The sequence below is a fragment of the Suncus etruscus genome, chromosome 6 (genome assembly GCF_024139225.1).
Source record: "Suncus etruscus isolate mSunEtr1 chromosome 6, mSunEtr1.pri.cur, whole genome shotgun sequence".
Taxonomy (NCBI): Eukaryota; Metazoa; Chordata; class Mammalia; order Eulipotyphla; family Soricidae; genus Suncus; species Suncus etruscus.
In genome coordinates, this window is record NC_064853.1 from 123,769,385 (window position 1) to 123,790,693 (window position 21,309).

Consider the following 21,309-nt stretch of genomic DNA (forward strand, 5'->3'; position numbering starts at 1 on the left):
GAAATGTATATGATCTGCAATAAAGACCCAGGAAAGTTGTCATTTTATAAGTACACAAAATGGGTTGTTTGAAAAAAAAATCCAGATGCATACATCCCTATTATCTTAATGTTATCCACCTGCTGCAGAATATTTCAACCTTTTCTAGGTTGTGTTTATAAATATGACAGATTAAATAAATAGAGAATGATAGAGGAATACAGCAAATCTTTAACATTGTTGAAAGACTATAACCATTAACAACTTGGGTAATATTGTTAGAGTTGATTTGGTTATTCCACTATTTCAAACTTAACTACTTACCTACTTATATAGCACTTTTTATACTCTAAATTTTTATGATAAAGTTTATTTTTTGTTATCAATCAAAGTGCAAAAAGATGTACTGTAAATATGGGGCAGTATTCATGCTTCTATTTCTTAAGACCTTGAATAAATTTTTTCCTTTTTTGGATAGATCTTTTTCTTCTGTGAGGTGGGCTGGTCATTTACAAGCAAATTGGCCTCTGAATATGTATAAAGACATATTCACATCCAAATGCCATGCCCTGATAATTAGGATAAAATAAAGAGACCTATCTTGAAATAGATAATAATGATAGCCATAGTGATAAAAAAAATACAAGCTATATTTGAGAAGTGTCAGCTAAAGTCACACAATAACTGAAAATTCTCCTAGCAATTTAAACAGGTTTAATTAATTAATTTCTCCATCTATTTTTTTTCTTTTTCTTTTTTTAAAAAACTTGAGCTTCTAGACCTCTTAAGTTCAAGGTGATTTCTACTGTATAGTGCTTGGCCTTAGAATACAGAAGATCACCTAAAAAGACTTGTTGAACAATTACCACGGATGAAAAGAGATGGAATAAAGGTTAGAATTGGTCTGGTGGAATTTTTGTAGTATTTATGGTAGCTTTACCTAGTTACCTCATCTGGAAATTTCTGTGTTAGTGGAATCACATTTTCCTTCATCTTTTTTCAAAGAATTACCAACACATGCATGCATCCTTTTTAATAGTAAGTCCCAGTAGAGCCAAGCCATATGTTACTCCTTCCTTCTTGGAATAGAGTGCTTAGGTTAGTACTTTAGAAACTCATGACCTATAAATAACTTGTCTAGAAACACCCTACACCGAGGAGAATGTGACCTAAAAAAAAGACTGACATTTGGATATTGGTCAAAATATTACTCCTCAACATCCAAGTGTATCATCACAATGTCATAATATTGTGACAAATCATGGTATCAAATCAGAGCAACTGCACAAAGTACCAACCTAAGCAAATCCAATTACACAGATTTGTGCATTCAATGGAAATCCTAATCTGATAGTCTAAAGAGTGGTGAACAGCTTGTAGAGAGGGCAGTGTGTAATTTATGCACTTGATTTGGAAACTGGCCAACACAGTTTGGGAAGATCAACACAGAAACTGCTCATCAAGCTGATTAACAAACACAAACAAGGGGCAATTCTTGTTAACAGTACCAGGTTGGGAAATACCAAAATAATTGTGTTTCCCATAAGATACTTGCGAGACTAGCCATGGGCATAGCTTTAAATGTGTTGCTGTTTATGGTGTTAGCTTTTTCCAGGTGGGGTGAGAATTTAATTCATAATGGAAAGGCCTGAGTTTAATTCTTTAATTTTTATTTTTATCCCATTTTTTTGAGGGTATGAAAGTTTTTCTGAAGTACGGAGAGTAGTTCTCAACTCTAGCTGCTAGATTCTCTTGGTGCTCTGGAGACTAAATAACAGGGTCCCTGCCTAACTAAAAGTTGAAGCCCTAATTCCAACTTGATGATATTTAGAGGTAAGGGATTAGAAAAGTAATTGGGTCATGATTCTAGCATGGATATGAATGGAATTAGTACCATATAAGTCATCCAAAAGTTGATATTCTTTTCCATGTAAAATAGAGGGTATGGGCTAGAACCCAGAAAATTATTATCACTAGAACCTAGCCTCCTTTGCATCATGAATACAGAGTCATGACTTGTAGAATATTAAGAATCCAAATCTATTTTTTATAAGCCACCCCCAGTTCAGGGTATTTGACTCTAGCAGCCCAAACTCATAATGCTGCTGCTTCAAAAGGGCTAGTGCTTCATGCTTCCACCACTATTTTACTTTTTATTTCACTGATCTGTGTGTTTGGGGAGGAGATGCATTTCTGGAAAGTTTTCCAAATAACTATAATGCAGGCCAGTTTCATGTTACTTACTCTACCCACCCTCTTCACTAGGGCAGCCTTACTTGGAAGATTACTGAATATTGAGCCTTTGGACTTACACGGGCCTACTGAATCAAATCTGCATTTTAACAGGCAGTAAAGCATGCAAATTAGTCATTTTGAGACACTGCCATTATGTAGGGCACTTAACTCACAATTGGCTGATCTGGATTTAATCCTCAGCACCATAGATAGTCTCCTGAGCCTACCAGGAGTGATACCTGAGTGTACAGTTAGGAGTAAGCCCTGGATACTGCTAGGAATTTTCCCCAAACCAAAATAAAATAAACACAATATAGATGAAAATATTATTTTTACCTAATGATTATGAAGTGTTTGCTCATGTTGGGAACTCCTCTAACTAGACCATAAGCATTAACCCCTTTCATTCTCAAATAATCTAAAAAAGCAGATTTTGTTATTATCTATATTTTTCTTTCCTTCCTCTCCTTATATTTAATGAGATAGGGATGGCATACAACATTGTGCAAAGTTAAGGTACACAATGCAATTAATCACTTACATGTACTGATTGTGGGGGATGATCTTAACCATATTATCCTCCATCACTGAAAAAGTTACAACCATTTTTGTTATTGTTGATGCTGTTATGATAAGAAATTCTAAGCTCTAGTTTTATACTTTCTAAATGAGAAAACTGAGGTGAATGACCTTAGCCAAGATCTCACATCTATTGATGGATGGCCCAGGGAGCATCTGTAAGAACTTTCTCCTTTGTATTAACAAATTATACAGTGGTGAATTATCTTGACAAGATGATATTCCAACATGCTGGTCTAACACAGCATATGGTGACACCACTGAAATGAGGGGTTATATAAAAGTGAATCTCTACAGTCATAATATTAAAAAGATGCCTGGCTTAGATAACTACCTAGTCAACCAAGAACACTCATATCTAGGCACTGGATATAAAATTACATATAATATGTATAGCATACTTGAGATTTTAAGTTGGGATCTTAAAATCATTCCATGATCCTGAGCCAAGATGACCTCAAGGAAAGGCATGCGGGTGGTTGCAGCATCTCTAGAAAGCAAATATGGAACAAATACATAACACAAAACATTTTGCTTCTTTCTATTGGGGGGTCACATCCGGGAGCACTCAGGGGTTACTACTGGCTCTGTGCTCAGAAATCGCCTCTGGCAGGCATGGGGGACCATATGGGATGCTGGGATTTGAACCACCATCCTTCTGCATGCAAGGCAAATGCCCTACCTCCATGCTATCTCTCTGGCCCCAACTTTTTGCTTCTTAAGAGAAATTACAGATGTTACGTTTGGGGAATCATTTTCTCGCAGTGAGATCTCCCTTGGTCAACTTAAAATAAATATTATTCTATTAGGTGCTAAAGAAATATTTGCTGGGTTAATGAATATGTATGTCAAGTTCTCTCTCAAACAAAAATTTTAAAATTTTTTAAGAGATTATGTATTGCAATTCTGAGTGTAAACCTCATCCATACATCGATCTTATTTGGCACACATTAAACTGCTTTGTTTTTTTCTTCTAAGAACTAACATAAAATATCAGGGGAGTTTGCTCAGAAACACAGAAAACACAAATTCCCAGCTTCTCAGTTTCTCCTTTTGAAATGAAAAACTTTAGAGCTGGTCAAATGACATTAAATAAAAGAAGAGAAAAGCTCATTGTCACTAATTATCAGGAAAATGCAAGTCTTCACACTAATGAGATATCACACACAGTTAGAAAATATTCTGACCTATATCAAAACATTGCTCTGTTCTATAGCAGAAAGATCAGAAACATCAAATGCTGTGTGTGGACAACAAAGAACCTGTAGTTACATGGAGATTGTAAACTGGGTCAGTTTAGATTTTAAGCAACATAACTTGACACACAGTGATGACAAGACTTTTGTGGAAGGAGTAGTTATGTGGACAAATATTACTCATCTGGAGAAAATAAATATCTGAGCTAAATAAAAAAATTCAGATCACTTAAAGAGTTTGTTCCCATGTGTAATTATCCTTTATTACTCTGAGGTGCTTTCAAAGTGGGGAAGCACATGAACACTCATTGGCTGTACTGCCACTTAAATGTGTTGACTGGGAGATCCAGCAATATGTGTCTATGGCCTAAGCTCATTACAGGGTAAAACAGTGCTGCCTACTGTGGGTCAGAAAGATTTAAACATGATCTTGAGAAAAAAAAAAACTGCTTCTGCATCATCTGGGTAGACTTTAAGTGCCCTAAGCATCCTCCTATGACAGAAGTAAACACATGGAAAAGAGATATGGAAGTGTTGTGGAGGAAGATGGGGCTACAAGCCAAGGAATGCTGAATCTTTAGATGCTAGAAGAGGTTAGAACCAAATAATTTCACAGAGTTTCCAGAACAAGTGCAGCCAATGTACACCTTGAATCAAGGCTTCCAGAATTATGAAATTATTTTTGTCATATAAGGCAATAAATTCTCTGACATTATGACACACAAAGACAATAATATAGCATCACTGTGGATTAGGTGACAGAGTATTTGTATAAGATTACTCTTTGCTACTTTCGGGGGGAAAAAGGCAAAATACACAAATTAGGACATAGTAGTAGTAACTTATTTTTCTGAGGATATGAGGCTCTCACAGTTCAGGTGTGATCCCTCAGAATAAATCTTGAGATTCACTCTTACCTTTATTCTCTGCCAGGTCATTTGTCTTCTGAACATAAAAAGTTATGACTTCTAAATAGGTTCATAGATTTAAATTTTTATATTCCAGCTTTATAAAATTATAGGAGCAAAATGTTTACTATCAGGTATACAATGAATGGATAATATCAGCAAATTATTCTTAGAGAACAAATTGTCCATATCTCTTTAGTTCTACATATGAAAAAAACTAGAAGCAATGAGGACAAAAGGGCCCCAAGGACATGCGGATGACCAGGGTAGAGTTAAGCAAAGATATGCTCTCACTCTTCTCATTATGCATGTCACACGACAGATATCTTTTATGTTCATCTGAGTCCTAACTTTTATCTTTTGATCATTAAAATGGGTTTCTGCTATTTTTGAACAAAGGTAAGTCTAGGAAAGCTCTCAATCTATTAAAGAAAAAGCTTTAAGTCCATCTCCAAATGGGCCTTTTTTTAAAGGAAAATAATTTATCCAAAGCATTTAAGTCACTTCATATGACTATAAAAAGGTCTTGTCATGATATAAGTAGTATTTAATACACTAGAGAATAGAGATATTAAGATAAATTGCACAGGAACAACTCAACTGATAATTTTCTAAATGGAAAAGAAGAAATGCATGAGACTACATTTTAAACCATTTATTAGAAAGATTAAAAAGGTCTTAAGCAAAACTGAAAACTATGATTGGGTTATACAAATTGAGGGTTAATATAGAATGTTCAGAACTCAACGGGCACTATAAATTAATATTGTACACTGATGTTCTTTTTTGATACATGAAAATAAAAGGGTAAAATCATTTAATTAAATTTTTTCTAAAGATATATTCTTAGAGAAACCACAGTAATTCACAGGAAGAAATTGATACAGTGCTGCATTAGCTAACTTTTACACCTTTCCAAGCCTCAGGTGGCCAAGTCACATTTGGACTCCTTTCTGCATAAATTTCACACTTCAACACAACAGCAATCTTTTCTTTACTGTTGATCCAAGAGCTCCTCCAAAGTACATGGAATTCGTATTAATGGAATTAATTTCTGAAATGATAAGGATTTCTGCAACTGGTCAGATTTTAAGCCTCACATGATGAGTGCTTCTGAGAATTCCTGGATACATTCAGTGGCTTGCTTTCATCATATTTAATTTTAAACTTACTAATAGAGCTTATTTATTCAGTCAAAAGATATTCAAAATCTGAGAACTCTGTCTCTATCTCACTATTATTAAGAAAAGGTGGTAGAAACAAAATCAACTGATCCCACCTCAAGAAGAACTGATCAAATATTTGAGTAATGATATGCTTTTCTTTCATTGGTGTAAACTATTTTAGATTAACCAAATTGGTCTGAGAAACTGAATTCATTTTGGCAACCTCCATCTCTCATTGCCCAAATTTGGATGGTTTTTATTACTGAGACCTATTTACCATGGCCCATTATTGCCTAAATTATCTTCTGTGAAGCAACCAACAATAATGACCCACAAAATCAGCAACTTTTATGACCAGGAATTTGACTCTTCTATTATTTTCATCACATAAAATCTTTGCTAATTAATCAGAGGCTAAGGTCTGTTGAATAGACAATTCATGAAAGAATTCGTAAGGTTTTGGAGCTGAAGATTAATGTCAAAAAGTAATGTCAATCAGATAGATACTCATAGACCTTGTGGAAGCCAAGGCATGAGGATGCTGAAATAGTTGTAAATGTTATAATGGAGAAAATATGTAGAGTAAATCAGAGTAAAATAAAGAAAACATGAATGTAGCAAGAATGTAAGCCCCATGTGCCACAGTTCAAATCCTAGACGTAGGAACTGTGAACTCAATGTGGCATAACTTCTGAAATTTGTCTTTAGGAAAATCTGTTTCTAGAAGAATGTACATGAATCTAGAACGTGTCCCTTTTTCTTCATCTTCCATTAACAATTATATTTAGCCTTCCTTATTACCTTCCTAAAAAAATCCCATCTTCTACCCATCTTCTACACTTGACTGAAGGAACATAAATAAGTTGCTTTCTAGCAAGACAGAAACAAACTTAAAACATTAAAGAGACTTTGACATTAACTGATGACAATTCACCAGATTTAATTATGCACCATTTGAGACATCATTTGCTTCTTGCAGAGCTCCTGCTATTTCATGACCATTTTGTGGGGTGTTATATGGGCATCTAAAGTGTAGACATTTTGATATGCAAAGCTCAGAAAAGAAGACCTAATCTCTAGTACAAATATATACTGGCTATAGGAAACACCTAAAAACTTCAAGGCTCAAAAGTGCATTTCTCCACCTGCTCCTTCTGCTATATTTATTTTCTTAAAGGCATTGGTTAATTAAGTATCTGATATCACTTACTCTAATTTGAACTTCAAGGAAATGTTTAGATTCCATTGCTTCTCTATTCATAAAACAGTGAAAAACGTTTCTAATTTCTAACATTTTGTAATAATATTTCTTTTTGAAAGAGTTTTCTGTGTTGTACTAGATATCACTGCGTTTTCATTTTCTCCATCTCAAAAACTATTCATTTCTACAGATTCATCTTATAAATAGCATATGAAAGTGAAAACTAACATTAACTTGAATTTTAATTTGACATGTTTCTGGGAGTACCTATCTAAAGCCAAACAGTTTATTTGTGAATAGATGTGTATGCAATTTTTAAAAACAATCACCTTTTGATTATGAATTATAGATTAAAAAACATTCCTAGAAAATAACATACAGACTTATACAAGTATGACACATGGTGAACTGGTTACATATTTTAGAATTGTCTTTCATAAGTAAACTATAATTCCATGTTTACTTAGAAGAGTTATGTGAGAGGAAACAGTAATTGTTGGATGCTTTCAAATTGCTCCATTTCATCTAAAGGTAATAAAAACAACTTTGGATTTTGAATCATCCCTACAACAAATAAAGAATAGTCAATATTTAGAATCTTCAAGAAACTGTACTGGTTTTGGGTGTTTCTTGTTTGTTTGTGTTTTTTGGATCACACTTGGTGGTGTTCAGAGGTTACTCCTGTCTCTGTTCAGAAATCATTCCTGGCAGGCTCAGGGAACCACATAGGCTGCCGAATTGAACAGGGGTCTGTCCTGTGTTGGCCACGTTCAAGACAAACGCCCTACTGCTGTGCTATCGCTCTAACCCAGTAACTGTATTGTTTTACCACAAAGTACAGAACTTCAGGTTGAATTATTTAACATTTTTGAGAGAATGGAGTATGCTAATATTTACTACCTGTCATCATCCTACCAAAACAAGAGATCAGTGGTAGATATGTAAATAAGATTTATATTAAGGACTCTAGTTGGACAACTAGTTTGCACACTTTCAAAGAACTATTATGTGGCCTAAGATTGGGACTCTGTAGAAAACATAGAGTTATAATTTTGTTTCTGCCTTCAAAGCAGTTTTAGTATAGATAAGGGGAAGAAGATTTATGCATAAGATTTCATGAGAGAAGGGCCGGAGAGATAGTACAGTGGGTAAGGAGCTTGCCTTGCTTGTGGCTGACTTAGGTTCTGTCTCCAGCAACCCATATGGTCCCCTGAGCATCACCAGGAGTGATATCTGAATGCAGTAGATCCAAGAGTAACCCAAGAACACTACTGGGTGTGGCCCCAAAACAAATAAATGAAAGAATTCATGAGAGAACAATATAGGGTAAAATATAATTAAAAAACAGTGATTTGACTCAAACAAATATCTAATCAGAGAAATTTCTCCAGTGTCCACAAAGGTGAGAAAATGTACACAGATACAGATAATAGGCCATGTGACTTCTTTAAATATGCAAATTTAAACTCAAGTAGTCTAATCACTGGGATAATTTTGAAAGCAACATCTCTGCCCTCATGTTCCTGATGTCAACCAACTGACCATCACTAAATGAGATTCAGCTTTCAATTATTTGATCCTTTTAAAGATACAATAAGATAAATATGTATCTTCAATGTTTCAATCCCATGGGCTAAGTAAATGAAAGCAAAGATAAACAGATGAAATCACATCAAATTAAAATTTTTTACAAAGACAATAATGAGTAGAATAAAAAAGAATAAAAATTAGGAGAAAAATATTTGTCCACAACCCATCTTACAAAGGGTTAATAGTCAATTTATATAAAGCTCAGGTAAAGCCCAACAATAACTATAACAATAACAATAATTAATCCCATCAAAAAGTGAGAAGAGATAAATAGAAACCTCTTTAGAAAAGGCATACTGGCTGATAATAGGCATATAAAAAATATTCTGTGTCACTTATCACCAGGGAAATAAATGCAAATCAAAATAACAGTGAGGCATTATCACACTGGCATACACCGCACTGGCATATATCAAAAATAATAAAAACAACCAGTGTTGGTTGTAGATATGGGGGAAAAGGAAGCTTTATATACTGCTGGTGGGAAGATTCATTGTTTCAGTGCTTTTGGAAAAATATCTGGACATTTCTCAGAAAACTAAAAATTGTATTTCTTTATGACCCAGCACTTCCAATTCTGATAATTTACCACAAGGGCCCCCAAAAGTCTCAGAAAAGGCATCTGTATTCCTATGTTCACTACAGCATTATTCACAATACCCAAATCTGGAAACAAACCAAATGTCCTAGAGCAGAGGACTGGATAAAGAAACTCTTATGCATAGAAATGACATTATTTGCAATAAGAAACTACAAAAATCATAAAAGTTGCTGCCAGAAACTGGAGGGGATCATACTGAGTGAAGTCAGCCAGAAAGAGAGGGAAAGATATGAAATGATCTTTTCCATACGTGGTATATAAAGCACAGAAGAGAACAATGATTGGCTAAATATAACATAACTAAAAGCTGTATAGAATAGGACTCACCGTGTTGGAGAGACTTGGTAGGGTAGAGTGGGGAGTTGGGGCAGGAACTGAGGGGAGATCCCGGCACAACTGTGGAGGAAACGAACACGTGGGTGGTGGCAGTGATATTATAATATCTTACACATAAAAGCCTATCACTGACAGTATTGTAAAATTGTATCGCATACTGATATAGAATAAATAAAATGAATATGGCCTTTCAAGTTATACATATGGTTCTCACTGGGTCCTCTATCATGACGTAATCCTGAGCTCATTACTGAGCTTTAATGTGGGTAATAAAATCATTAGAATATAGGGCCTAGAGTAATAATGAATAGGGCATTTATCTTTCACACAGCAGGCCAGGATTTGATGATATGGTCCCCCAAGCCATCAAGAGTGATCCCTAAGCACCACTATATGTGATCCAAAAACAACAAAAAATTCATTAGAAGGTATATGATAGGAAATGACATTTGACTGGCATGTGTAAATCTCTTGGAGAACAAACAATAATGCATATGGGATCAGATATTAAACCTTTTTCTCATTCAAACCTCAGTTTAGCTTTACAAATTTTAGACTGTTCTTTATGTGATTATTATCACTCAACACTTCTGATACAACTTAACTACATTTAGTCATACATTTCCTCCTGTCTCATCAAAGTGCACAGTGAGCAATTTCATGGAACTTTGAGGGAGAGACATTAGAGACAGGCTTTTAATTGGGTTGAGATAGAGAAACACTTAAATTATGAGATTATCTTTATGTTCACACTTAAAATAGGGACATGAGATCCAGAAGATTATTCCTGTGTGTGGAAATTTGGCAAAGGAGAGAAAGAGGAAACACCAACTTAGACGATGAAATAATTTTGCAAATAATGGGCCTGATTTTCCTCCACTTTCTCACTCAACTTCCACATTCTTTCTTTCACTGGCAAACAAGTTTTCACTTTGGGGGAGCACACCAGAAGTCTGTTAATGATAAAGTTGAATGACACCAGCCTTTCCCAAAGAGTGCAGATTCAGAAAGGGGCCAAGTGAGAAAAAACACAAAAACAATAAAGTAGATTTGTGAACTGTACATGTTTTTAAATGGTCCCAAATAAAAACCTCCATTTGTCAATGGCCCGACAGGGAGTAAATGAAAATGCTTGTTTAGGCCCCTCGGCAGAGAGAGATTTCCTAATCCACTCTCTGATGAGATAGCACCGTAGGATTACAATAATCGACTTGCAGTTTGTCCTCTATTAGTGCTTAAAACTATAACAGTTCATACGCACTAGGAGATACTTCTACATTTGCATAATACAGTGACAGATTTTCACTCTTCTGAGACTATCTACTATCCCTATCTCTGTCTTGAACTATTTTAAATAAATACAATTATCTTGAGAGTCATCTAAATATAACATTCTAAACATGCCTACACTAAAAATAATACATATGCATACATGTGCAAATGAATATATTCATATTTATAATAATACATATGGGCAATACATATAAGTCGGGTGCCCATTACTGACTTAAGTCACCTAATTATAAATTTATCTAAATATTATTAGTGACATTAAGCTCTTAAGCTTCCTTTCAGAGTGCGAATTACAATGAAGGGTGTATGAGAATGTTATGTAAATAAGGAAAGTAATACTGCTTTAAGTATTCTTAAAATACTTTCTATATCACTATTAGTTTATGCAGTGACATTTTAAAGTTATTTCCCTCCACATCCTTTCCTAGTTAGGCAAAGTAATGCCCACTGACAAAGGGAGAAAGCACTTTCTGATACACATTTTTTCCAAAACTTGGTTAAAATTCATGTTACAAAATTGCAAAAATTTAGATAATTCATTCAAATTTGGCTTTTTTCCATGCACTTTTCTAAAGAAAATTTAAAGTGTCAAAAATACATATCTTGTGCTCATTATTAAATGCTAAATACCACAGTGTTCTGAGCTGCCTCGTGGCCATTGTAAAGAAAACAGGTGTTCTGATAGATTATAAAGTGTGAGTCAGTTGATGTGTAGGACAGAATTTTAATGAAGCTGCAAGCACAGAACTCTGACTGGCCTCTTGAATATGATGCTAAAACCCTGAAAGAAGTTTTAAAGACAAAAATCACAGAATGCAACCCAGGAAACATTTATTAATAGTCAACAAGTAAATGAGATGTGGAAAATCATTATATTGAGGAGCCTTCCCATTTCAATGCAATTTAAAACAGTATTAGCCTAAGTGAGAAGGTGGACATAATTTAAAAGGGTGTCCCTGTCTTGGTATATCTGTAAACATATGAAGAATATATCTTAATCAAGGCATGATGGTGCTAGTCTAGACCATAAGCAAAAGCCACAATTCTTTGAGATGCAGAGTGGCTTAGAACCAGGCAAAGACAAGTTCATGGGTGTGGCATTAGAAGTAATTCTTAATTTATCTAAATTCTTCTTAGAGACTTTTTCTAAAATTTAACTTTTTCCACTCACATTGCATTAAAATATATAGAGAAGCTATGATAAAAAAGTATACTTGGAGTTGTTTTAGGTGTATGATGGGATTTCAAAGAAAATGTGTTACAATGATGGAAATTATAGTGTGTGGTTAGATTGTTTTTATTAACAACTATGAACTAGGTACCTCGTCTCTTAAATAAATCTAGATTATATATACTCTATAAAATTGCACCAAATATTTACATGATAAGCTAAATATTGTCCTTTGATTTGCTTATCTGTCATCAGTTCACTTTAGACTCCTTGGAGATAAGGTTCTGAATCATTTCCTTTAGCTACTCTCAGAAGTTAGCAGTTCCTAACTCTGTAGCTATTAAAAATACTTCATTGAAACTTGTTTGCCTGAATTTAAACAGCTAAGGATCTATGTATGATAGAATTCTGAAAAATATTGAGACAAAATGAAAGTAAATCTACAAAAATTCTAAATTATGTATCTATATTTAAGAACCAAACAAAGTAAAACAATGCTTTACTTAACCTCTGAGGTTGTTGTGACATAAATAATGTACTTAAACACTTACTTATAGTCAACATATTGCAGACTAGAAATTGTAACTTGGCAACTCTGTTGAAATATATATATATATATATATATATATATATATATATATATATATATATATATAATCTGAAATGAATATGGCTGTTGAATTTCATACTTAAATGCACTTTGCTAATGACATATTACATATTAGAATTTTTTTTTAATTTTTATTGTGGCCAAAGTGAATTACAATTCTTTCACAGTAATATTTGAGGCACATAGTGACAATGAATGAGGGGCATTCTCACCACCAGCGTTGTCCTTCCTCCACCCCTGTTCCCAGCAAGCATCCCACATCTTCCTCCTTTACCCCCGTAATGCTAGTGCCACTGTTCCTTCCTTCTATAGCTTGTTGTAGATTGTGTATTGATTCTGTTGTCATTGATTTTGGATTTGGTATTTATGTCTGATCAGTTTTTATTTCCACCAAATGAACATTCGCCTGCCTGGTGTTGGTATCATCCATCCCCCCCCCCAAATTATGAGGCTGATTAAGGTGATTCCAGTAATGTTGTTCTATTGGAGCTCTAAGAAAAGATATGGGAGAAGAAAAGAAAAAAGAAAGAGGAAAAAGAAAAACTAGGTGTTATAAATAACTATTTCAAAAAGAAAGGAAAAAAGAAGAAAAAGGTAGCAAAACAAGACAAAACAAGAGTGAAAAAACCGAACAGACCAGCAACTTCTTAAAAAACAGTGTATTTCTTCTTTTATTATTTATTTTATTTTATTATTTTGCATAGGCACAAACAAAGTACAATGTGCATAAGAGCCAAAGTATTGGTATCAGAGCGGTGGCACAACAGTAGGGCATTTACATGCAGCTGAACTAGGATGGACTGTAGTTTAATCCCCTGGCATCCCATATGGTCCCCACAAGCCAGGAGCGATTTCTGAGCTCATAGCCAGGAGTAACCCCTGAGCATCATGGGGTGTGGCCTCAAAACAAACAAACAAAAGAGCCAAAGTATCATTTTAAACATTTACCTTCAAGAACCTGCTGGAAGTTTACATCACCAAACTAAACAAGTTGCTCTCATACTCAGATGGGACACAATGTCACTTGGGTAGGGAGTGACTTTTCTCTGACTTTTCAAAGTTAGGATTACTAATCAATAATTCTGATCTTGCACTTTTGTTAAAGAAGCCCTCTCCAAACTGCCAAAGGAATTCCTCATTCTTCTGATTCTCTTTCATACTTATTAACAACCACTAATCACATTTCATGGAATAACTCATGCTATTATAACCACACACACTTTTGAAATGGAGATCCAGGTAGTTATAATTAAAGTTCAAATCCTTCCAAACATCATTATTGTATGTTCCTTTGGAATTCTAGGAAGATTGCTACTGTTGCAATTATTTCCTGAAAACCATATGGCAGTAGAAGACTTAAGAAGCATCTATACATCAATCCATATCAGTGTGATAATATTGTCTGACAATTTCTGTGGAAAGCATATAGAGTCACAGACTTAATTAGGTGTTCCCCTCCCTGTTGTCTCCACAAGATAAATGTTTTGTATGGTTAGAAATACTATGCTTATCTATCTAATATCTTGAATAACACCACATAATAAAATATATTGAGACTACCTGGCCTTTGGAGAAATAAAAAAAAAATTTGAGACCTAGGAAGTTAACATGCTCCAAGAAAGAACATGTTGTCATAAAAAAGGGGAATGAAAACCTTTGTTCTATGTTCTATGTATAAGCCAGCAGTGGAACCCAAAGAACAGGTAATTCAGACATTGGCAGAATCAGCTTGTAGAAGACTAAAGAGGAACAGAAACTAAGGGATGCTGTATCATTCTTCCTTACCAGAGAAATGCTGGCATTTATTTGACCACCCCAAGACCCAGGAGAACAGTCTTGGTCAGCAGGATAAGCACTTCCAGCCAATTCCAGAGCAAAGCTAACAATAGGATGTCAAGGCAGGCGAAACTACTTTTCCTTCCATAGCAGTGGCTCCTGAATGTCTAGGGTGAGCTATTTTGAGAACCAGCAAGGCTTCTGCAGAATCACAGGAGGAATCACAGGAGCATCACTGACAACTCGGGGCTAAGAATAAGTGTACTTCATTAGAGCAGATTAAAAAATAACAACAACACAGAGAAATGTGTGTTGGCTTCAGCCTGTCAAACACACCTGCTTGAAAGTGGCCATTCCAGTAGGTTCTGCAAATGACATAAGGCCAAAGACAGAGCATACCATGTCAAAATAAAAATCTAGAAACATCAGTAATGAGGTTTTGTAGAGGACTCCCGGAACTATTAAGTGTTTCCCACCAAGCAGCCTCATAAGGCATTTCTTTGTCTGCCATAAAGCTGTGCACTTAAACTACTGAGAAGCAAATTTCACTTGCGTTACCCTGGGCTCTGCCTCAGGTTGCTGTTTACTTTCCTCTTGCTGGATTTTACTCTATTATTAAAATGATATTCTATATTTCATGGCCTCTGAACACCTCAAAGTAAAACATTTTAGCGCCTTAATAAGTACAGGCATACTTTAAAGAGGTATTTTCAAAAGGCCTTACAGAGTCCATAGTTCATGTAAGTGACACATTACTAAGGAAGATAAAAGAGAGCTCAAAGTAAACCATTATTCCTGGCTTTCTACCCAATTAAATTAAACCCAACAAATGGCTTAAACCCCACTGGAATGAGAGTTACAGATTTTTATCTAGTAGCTATGAAAAATGAGACTTTGGGGAAACCTTTGTGTTTCTACTCTTCCACAATAAAATCATATCTTCAGACCAGTTACACCTCGTTCTATTTTATTGCAAAACCCTCCTCGATTTTTTACTTGTGCACTAATCAATTATAATTTAAGGGCAGTGACAACGAGAAGTGCTTTGCGATTACTCTGATGTTGCTTGCTTCGATGTAAGATGAAATCCTGCAACTTATTCACTTGAAAATTATAAAAGGCAGGGAAAAAAACAAAATGAGGCCTACTTCATAAAAACAGATCCCACAAAGGCTCAGACATGGGAAAATTAAATTGCTTTTCCTGGAGTTTCAAAGGTAATTATGACATTTGTGTCATTGGAGAATAATGGATAAACTATATTTTAAAAATCACTTTGCTATAAATCTGAGACTTCTGCTAAACCTAATAAGTGTTGTTAAGAAGCTAAGTTTGTTGCCAAAGAAATATAGTACAAGGAAAACAAGCATACACAGAGAATGGCATTTTTTTTCTGCTCATGTAGAGGAATAAATGTGATCATGCTTCCAGTCCATTGCAGCCAATAATTCAAATGTGTTCCTGGGAGCTTAGGGATTATAACTTATACGAAATACAAATCATGCTGATTAAACACTATCAGTTGTCTGACCATTATTTCTTCTTTTCTACTGCTAGGTGTTGGACAAAGGGCTTCACACATGGAAGGTAAGTGTTCTCTTTACCACCTAGCTACATTTCCAATCCCTGCATTCATTTTAACCGGACTGTTCAAATAACAAACATTAGGAAACACAACTTAAAGCAGTAAGATGTAGAGATAACAGGGTAACTTTGTGAACAGTGTCAAATTACCTTGGCCATTAACACCTACAATTAGAGATTTGCTTCAGAGAACACCTATTGGAAACGTATCACTAGCTCAACGCACAAGTAAGCTCAATCTCCAGTGCTTTCCATGAATCATCCTACCATTTCTAAGGATGTCTTAGATGATGGTGTCATCATCAACTCAAGATACATCTCCACTTCCCACTTCTGGACCTCCCTAAGTGCTCTGGCAGCCTTGGGTCCACTTCTAGCCATACAAAGTCACCCAGCCCAGATGGTTAAGTGCTTGATCCCTGTGGTGCTGGAACCCCACATGATGAGTTACTAGGGGCAAAAGTAAAGGGACCATATGGTTTTAGAGATCAAACTTCAGCCCTGGCGAATATAGTGCTTATTGTCCCCTGACTTCTGAGTCATCTCTGCAGCCTGCAAACTAACCTTTGAGTTTATTTATAATCCAAGCCAAGGGATACTGAACTACTTTCAAATCTGGAGCTTCCTGATCCAACTCTATAATTGCCTGTCTGCTTAAACTCTACACCAGAATGTCACATGACTTAAATGCGCAGTAACTCAGCTGTGCTCGGAAATCCAGGTGTGTTGCTATAAAGGCTGATAATGACTTTCTGAGATTGCCTCGACAAATTGCTTCAACCGAGAGAAACTCTAATTCAAATGCCACTCCTCTTGCAGAAAGTTGGAAATAAAGACTTTCAGTGGTATTTAGTGACCCAAAATGAGGACGCTTCCCTAATCTGAGCTAATTGAATATGTGATTGGAAATATGTGACAAAGGTACTTACCAGTACACCTTCATTCTATGCCAATGGCACACAGAATTGATAGATCATTCCATATAATTCTATGTAGTTCAGACAGCTTTAAACACAACCTCAGGCCTACTAGGTAGTCTAGATAAGTAGATTGGAGCTGATAATTTTAACCCTAGTTATTCAATTCTGTTATTCAAAGAAAACGACTAGAATTCAACAAGAAGAATATATTTCTTTATGCCAGAAAATTAAAGACAAAGCCCTTAAAATATCTTTATTTAAGAACTCTTTGAGGAAGATAAGCAAAGCTTTTATCTATTGAAGGAACAGACAGCGAAGGAGCATTAAGACTTGGTGAAATAGGAAAATAGTTGGTTTCTTTTCTAGAACAGAAATGAGAAATAAGCAGTATGTAACTGCTCTTGGAATTCCCATCTGAGCCCCAGGAATAGCTGAATTATATTCTTTCCTCCAGGCTCATCGCATATTTTATTTTCTTTCTGATTTTTCAGTGTTTAACCTGAAGGGGGGTCTTTAAAATTAAAAAAAACTTTTGTTCTGAATTTTTATAATCTTTTATCTTTTCTCCTTGCAGGAGAGTCAACACTTGTCTTTGGTTAAGTTTATTTCTTCTCAACTACATTGTGAATTAGTTAAGTTATATAGGACTATTTTTATTTAATTTGGAATTTATGCTAATGCCTATGCATCATACAATAAAACTGTGGAAAGTAAAGCATAAAACAAAATATATAAGAATGTAGGAATGACAGTAATAAAGAGGTGGGATCTTCCAACAAAATCTCACCTCCTCTAATGACTGTGTGTGTGTGTGTGTGTGTGTGTGAGAGAGAGAGAGAGAGAGAGAGAGAGAGAGAGAGAGAGAGAGAGAGGAAGGGAGGGATGGAGGGAGGGAGAGAGTACTTCATCAGGATTCTAATTCTCTTTGAAATCAGAGTTGAAAAACGACTATAATTTAATATTTGCATTATAGAAACAAAATGAAATAAGACTATATAAGCAAAATTATATAGAAAGTATTGCAATGACAGTTTAAGAACACAGAAAAAATCTAGGTGGACTTTTTTAGTTAAAAAAAAAAAAACCAAACCTGGGGCCAGAGCTATGGCACAACAGTAGGGTGTTTGCCTTGCATGCAGCTGAACCAGGATGGATTGCATTTCGATCCCATGGCATACTATATGGTCCTCCAAGCCAGGAGTGATTTTTAAGTGCATAGCCTGGAGTAGCCCCTGAGCATCATCAGGTGTGGCCCCAAAACAAAAATAAAAAAACAAACAAAAAACCTAACAAGGTGCTTGAGTGATAGCACATAGGGTAGGATATTTGTCTTGCACAATGGCTGACTGGGTTTGATTCCCTGACATCAAATATGGTCCACTGAACCTGCCAGGTAAAATATCTGAGCACATAGACAAAGTAACTCCTAACACTGCCAGCTGTGCCATAAAACAAAACAATAAAAGACCAAACCAAACAAAAAACAAAACAAAACAAAAACCAACAAGACTAAACTAGATCTCTCACTCGCTACCATTGTCATGATAGTTATTGATGTAGTTATTTCTGTAACTGGACTCACCACTCTTTGTGGTAATCTTCATATCATGGGCCAGTCCTTCCAGTCCTCAAATTTATTGACTTTGTGTATTATTACAATGATTTCTTTTATTTTTCTTAAAACCCATAGATGAGGGGCCGAAGTGGTGGCACAAGCTGTGGCGTTTGCCTTGCACATGCTAACCTAGGACAGACCATGGTTCAATCCCCTAGTGTTCCATATGGTCCCCCGAGCCAGGAGTGATTTCTGAGTGCATGACCAGCAGTAACTCCTGAGTATCACTAGGTGAGACACCCCCCAAAAAACACCCCATAGATGAGTGAGACTATTCTGTGTCTGTCTCTTTCTTTTTGTTTCACTCAGCATAATAATTTCCATGTTTATCCATGTATAGGAAAAGTTCATGATTTTATTTATTCTGATGGCTGCATAGTATTCCATTGTCTAAATGTACCAGTTTCTTTAGCCACTCATCTGGGTTGTTTCCAGCACTCATGAGGGGTGTGTTTTTTTTTATAACTAAAACCCCACTACAAACATGTTTGTAATCATGGTACTTAAATGAATATATTTTTTAAAAAGAGAACTTTAAAAGCAACAATAACGACAAAAGATTAAACTAGAGACAACTGCCAACAGCTTTTTCTGTCAGCTTCAACTTTAAAGATGATAACAGTGCAATTCCTCTAAGGATACCAATGACATTCTTTAAAGAAGTGGATCAACACTCCTGAAATTTATTTGGTACAATGAACACCCATGAATGGCTAACGCAATTCCTAGGAAAGAGAAGATGGGAGGCATGATTTTTTCCAACTTTAACTTGTATTACAAAACAATGGTCATTAAAACAACATGATATTGGAATAAAAATAGACCCTCAGATCAATGGAATAGATGAGTAGTCAGAAAATATTCTCCAGACATAAAATCAATTAATCTTTGATAAAGGGGCAAGGAAAGCCTCTTCAACAAGTGGTGCTGGGACAAATGGTGATCCACATGCAAGAGAATGAATTCCTACCTCCATCTAACACCATACACAAAGATTAGATCCAAATGTATTAAAGTCTTTGATATCATACCTGGAACCACTAAATATATTGAAGAACATGAGATAAAACGCTCCATTACATTGCAACTAGAGGCATTTTCAAAGAAGTATCACTACTGCCTGAATGAGTGGGAGCAGAGATAAACAAATGGGACTATATTAAACTGAGAAGCTTCTGCACCTCAAAGAAAATAGTGACCAGTAAACAAGGCCACCACGGAATGGGAGAAGCTATTCATCCAAAACCCATCTGATTAGGGGCTAACATCTAAGATATACAAGTTACTGACAGAACTTAATAAGAAAAAATCATCAAACCCAATAAAAAAAAGGAGAGAAAAAAATGAACAGACACTTCCTCAATGAACAAATACAGATGGGCAAAATGCACATAAAAAATTGTTCCACATCACTAATCATCAGGGAGATGCAAATTTCAAAACAACAATGAGGTAGCATCTTATGGCATAGAGACTGGCACATACTACAAGGAACAAGAATAATCAGTGCTGGAGAGGATGTAGGAAGAAAGGAATTCTCATTCATTCTGGTGGGAAAGGGATCTAGTCTACCCTTTATGGAAAACAATATAGAGGTTCCTCAAAAAGCTGGAAATTGAGCTCCCATATGATCCAGCTATACCACTCCTAGGGATATATGCTAGGTACACAAAAACACAATACAAAAATGCCTTTTGCATACCTATGTTCATTGCTGCTCTATTTACCATAGCCAGAATCTGGAAACAAACCAGATTCCCGACAACAGATGAGTGGCTAAAGAAACTGTGGTACATATATACTATGGAATACTATGCAGCTATCAGGAAAAATGAAGTCATGAAATTATCTGACATATGAATGAATATGGGAATTATGTTCAGTGAAATGAGTCAGATTGAGAGAGATAGACACAGAATTGTCTCACTCATTATGGTATTTAAGAAAATAAAAGATAGTATAGTAATAATACCCAGAGACAACAGAGATAAGCCTTGAAAGGAGTAGCCCATGATATGAAGCTTACCAAAAAGATTGATGAGTGCAGTTAGAGAAATAATGACACCAACAACTGTTATGACAATGGTAGTGAGTGGTAGAAATACAATGCCTGTCTTGAAGACAGGCAGGGTGAGCGGAAAAAGGGAGATGGGGAATTGGTGGTGAGAAGTTTGCATTGGTGAAGGGGGTGTACGTTTTTGACTGAAACCAACTACAAATATGTTTGTAGCCATGGTACTTAAATAAAAATATTAATAAAAATAATGCACTTAAGTAGTAAAAATAAATAGATAATAAAATATAAAGATGATAACAGTGAGATCATAATAGGAATACTTCATTCTATTACTCCTCAATTTATGCTTTCTACTTTGCAGCTACTGCATTCTTTACAAATTAAAAGTTTGTAGAAACCTTGCACCCAATATGTGCCTTATTGTCACTTTTCTAATAGCAAGGGCTCACTTTTTTGTCTCTACATAATAATTACATGGAATCTTCAGTCATGATGCAGCTAGACATGTAACAGACTAAGATCAGTACTTACT

At 35.4% G+C, this 21,309-nt stretch overlaps 1 protein-coding gene across 1 annotated transcript in view; it reads right to left on the bottom strand.

The window, feature by feature from the left end:
* TENM2 (teneurin transmembrane protein 2) overlaps positions 1-21,309 on the bottom strand; it is a 1,185,834-nt gene that overhangs the window by 708,529 nt on the left and 455,996 nt on the right. Inside the window, exon 4 of the mRNA XM_049774568.1 lies at positions 9,783-9,851. Coding sequence (XP_049630525.1) covers positions 9,783-9,851 — 69 coding nt within the window. The remainder of the gene's footprint in view (positions 1-9,782; positions 9,852-21,309) is intronic.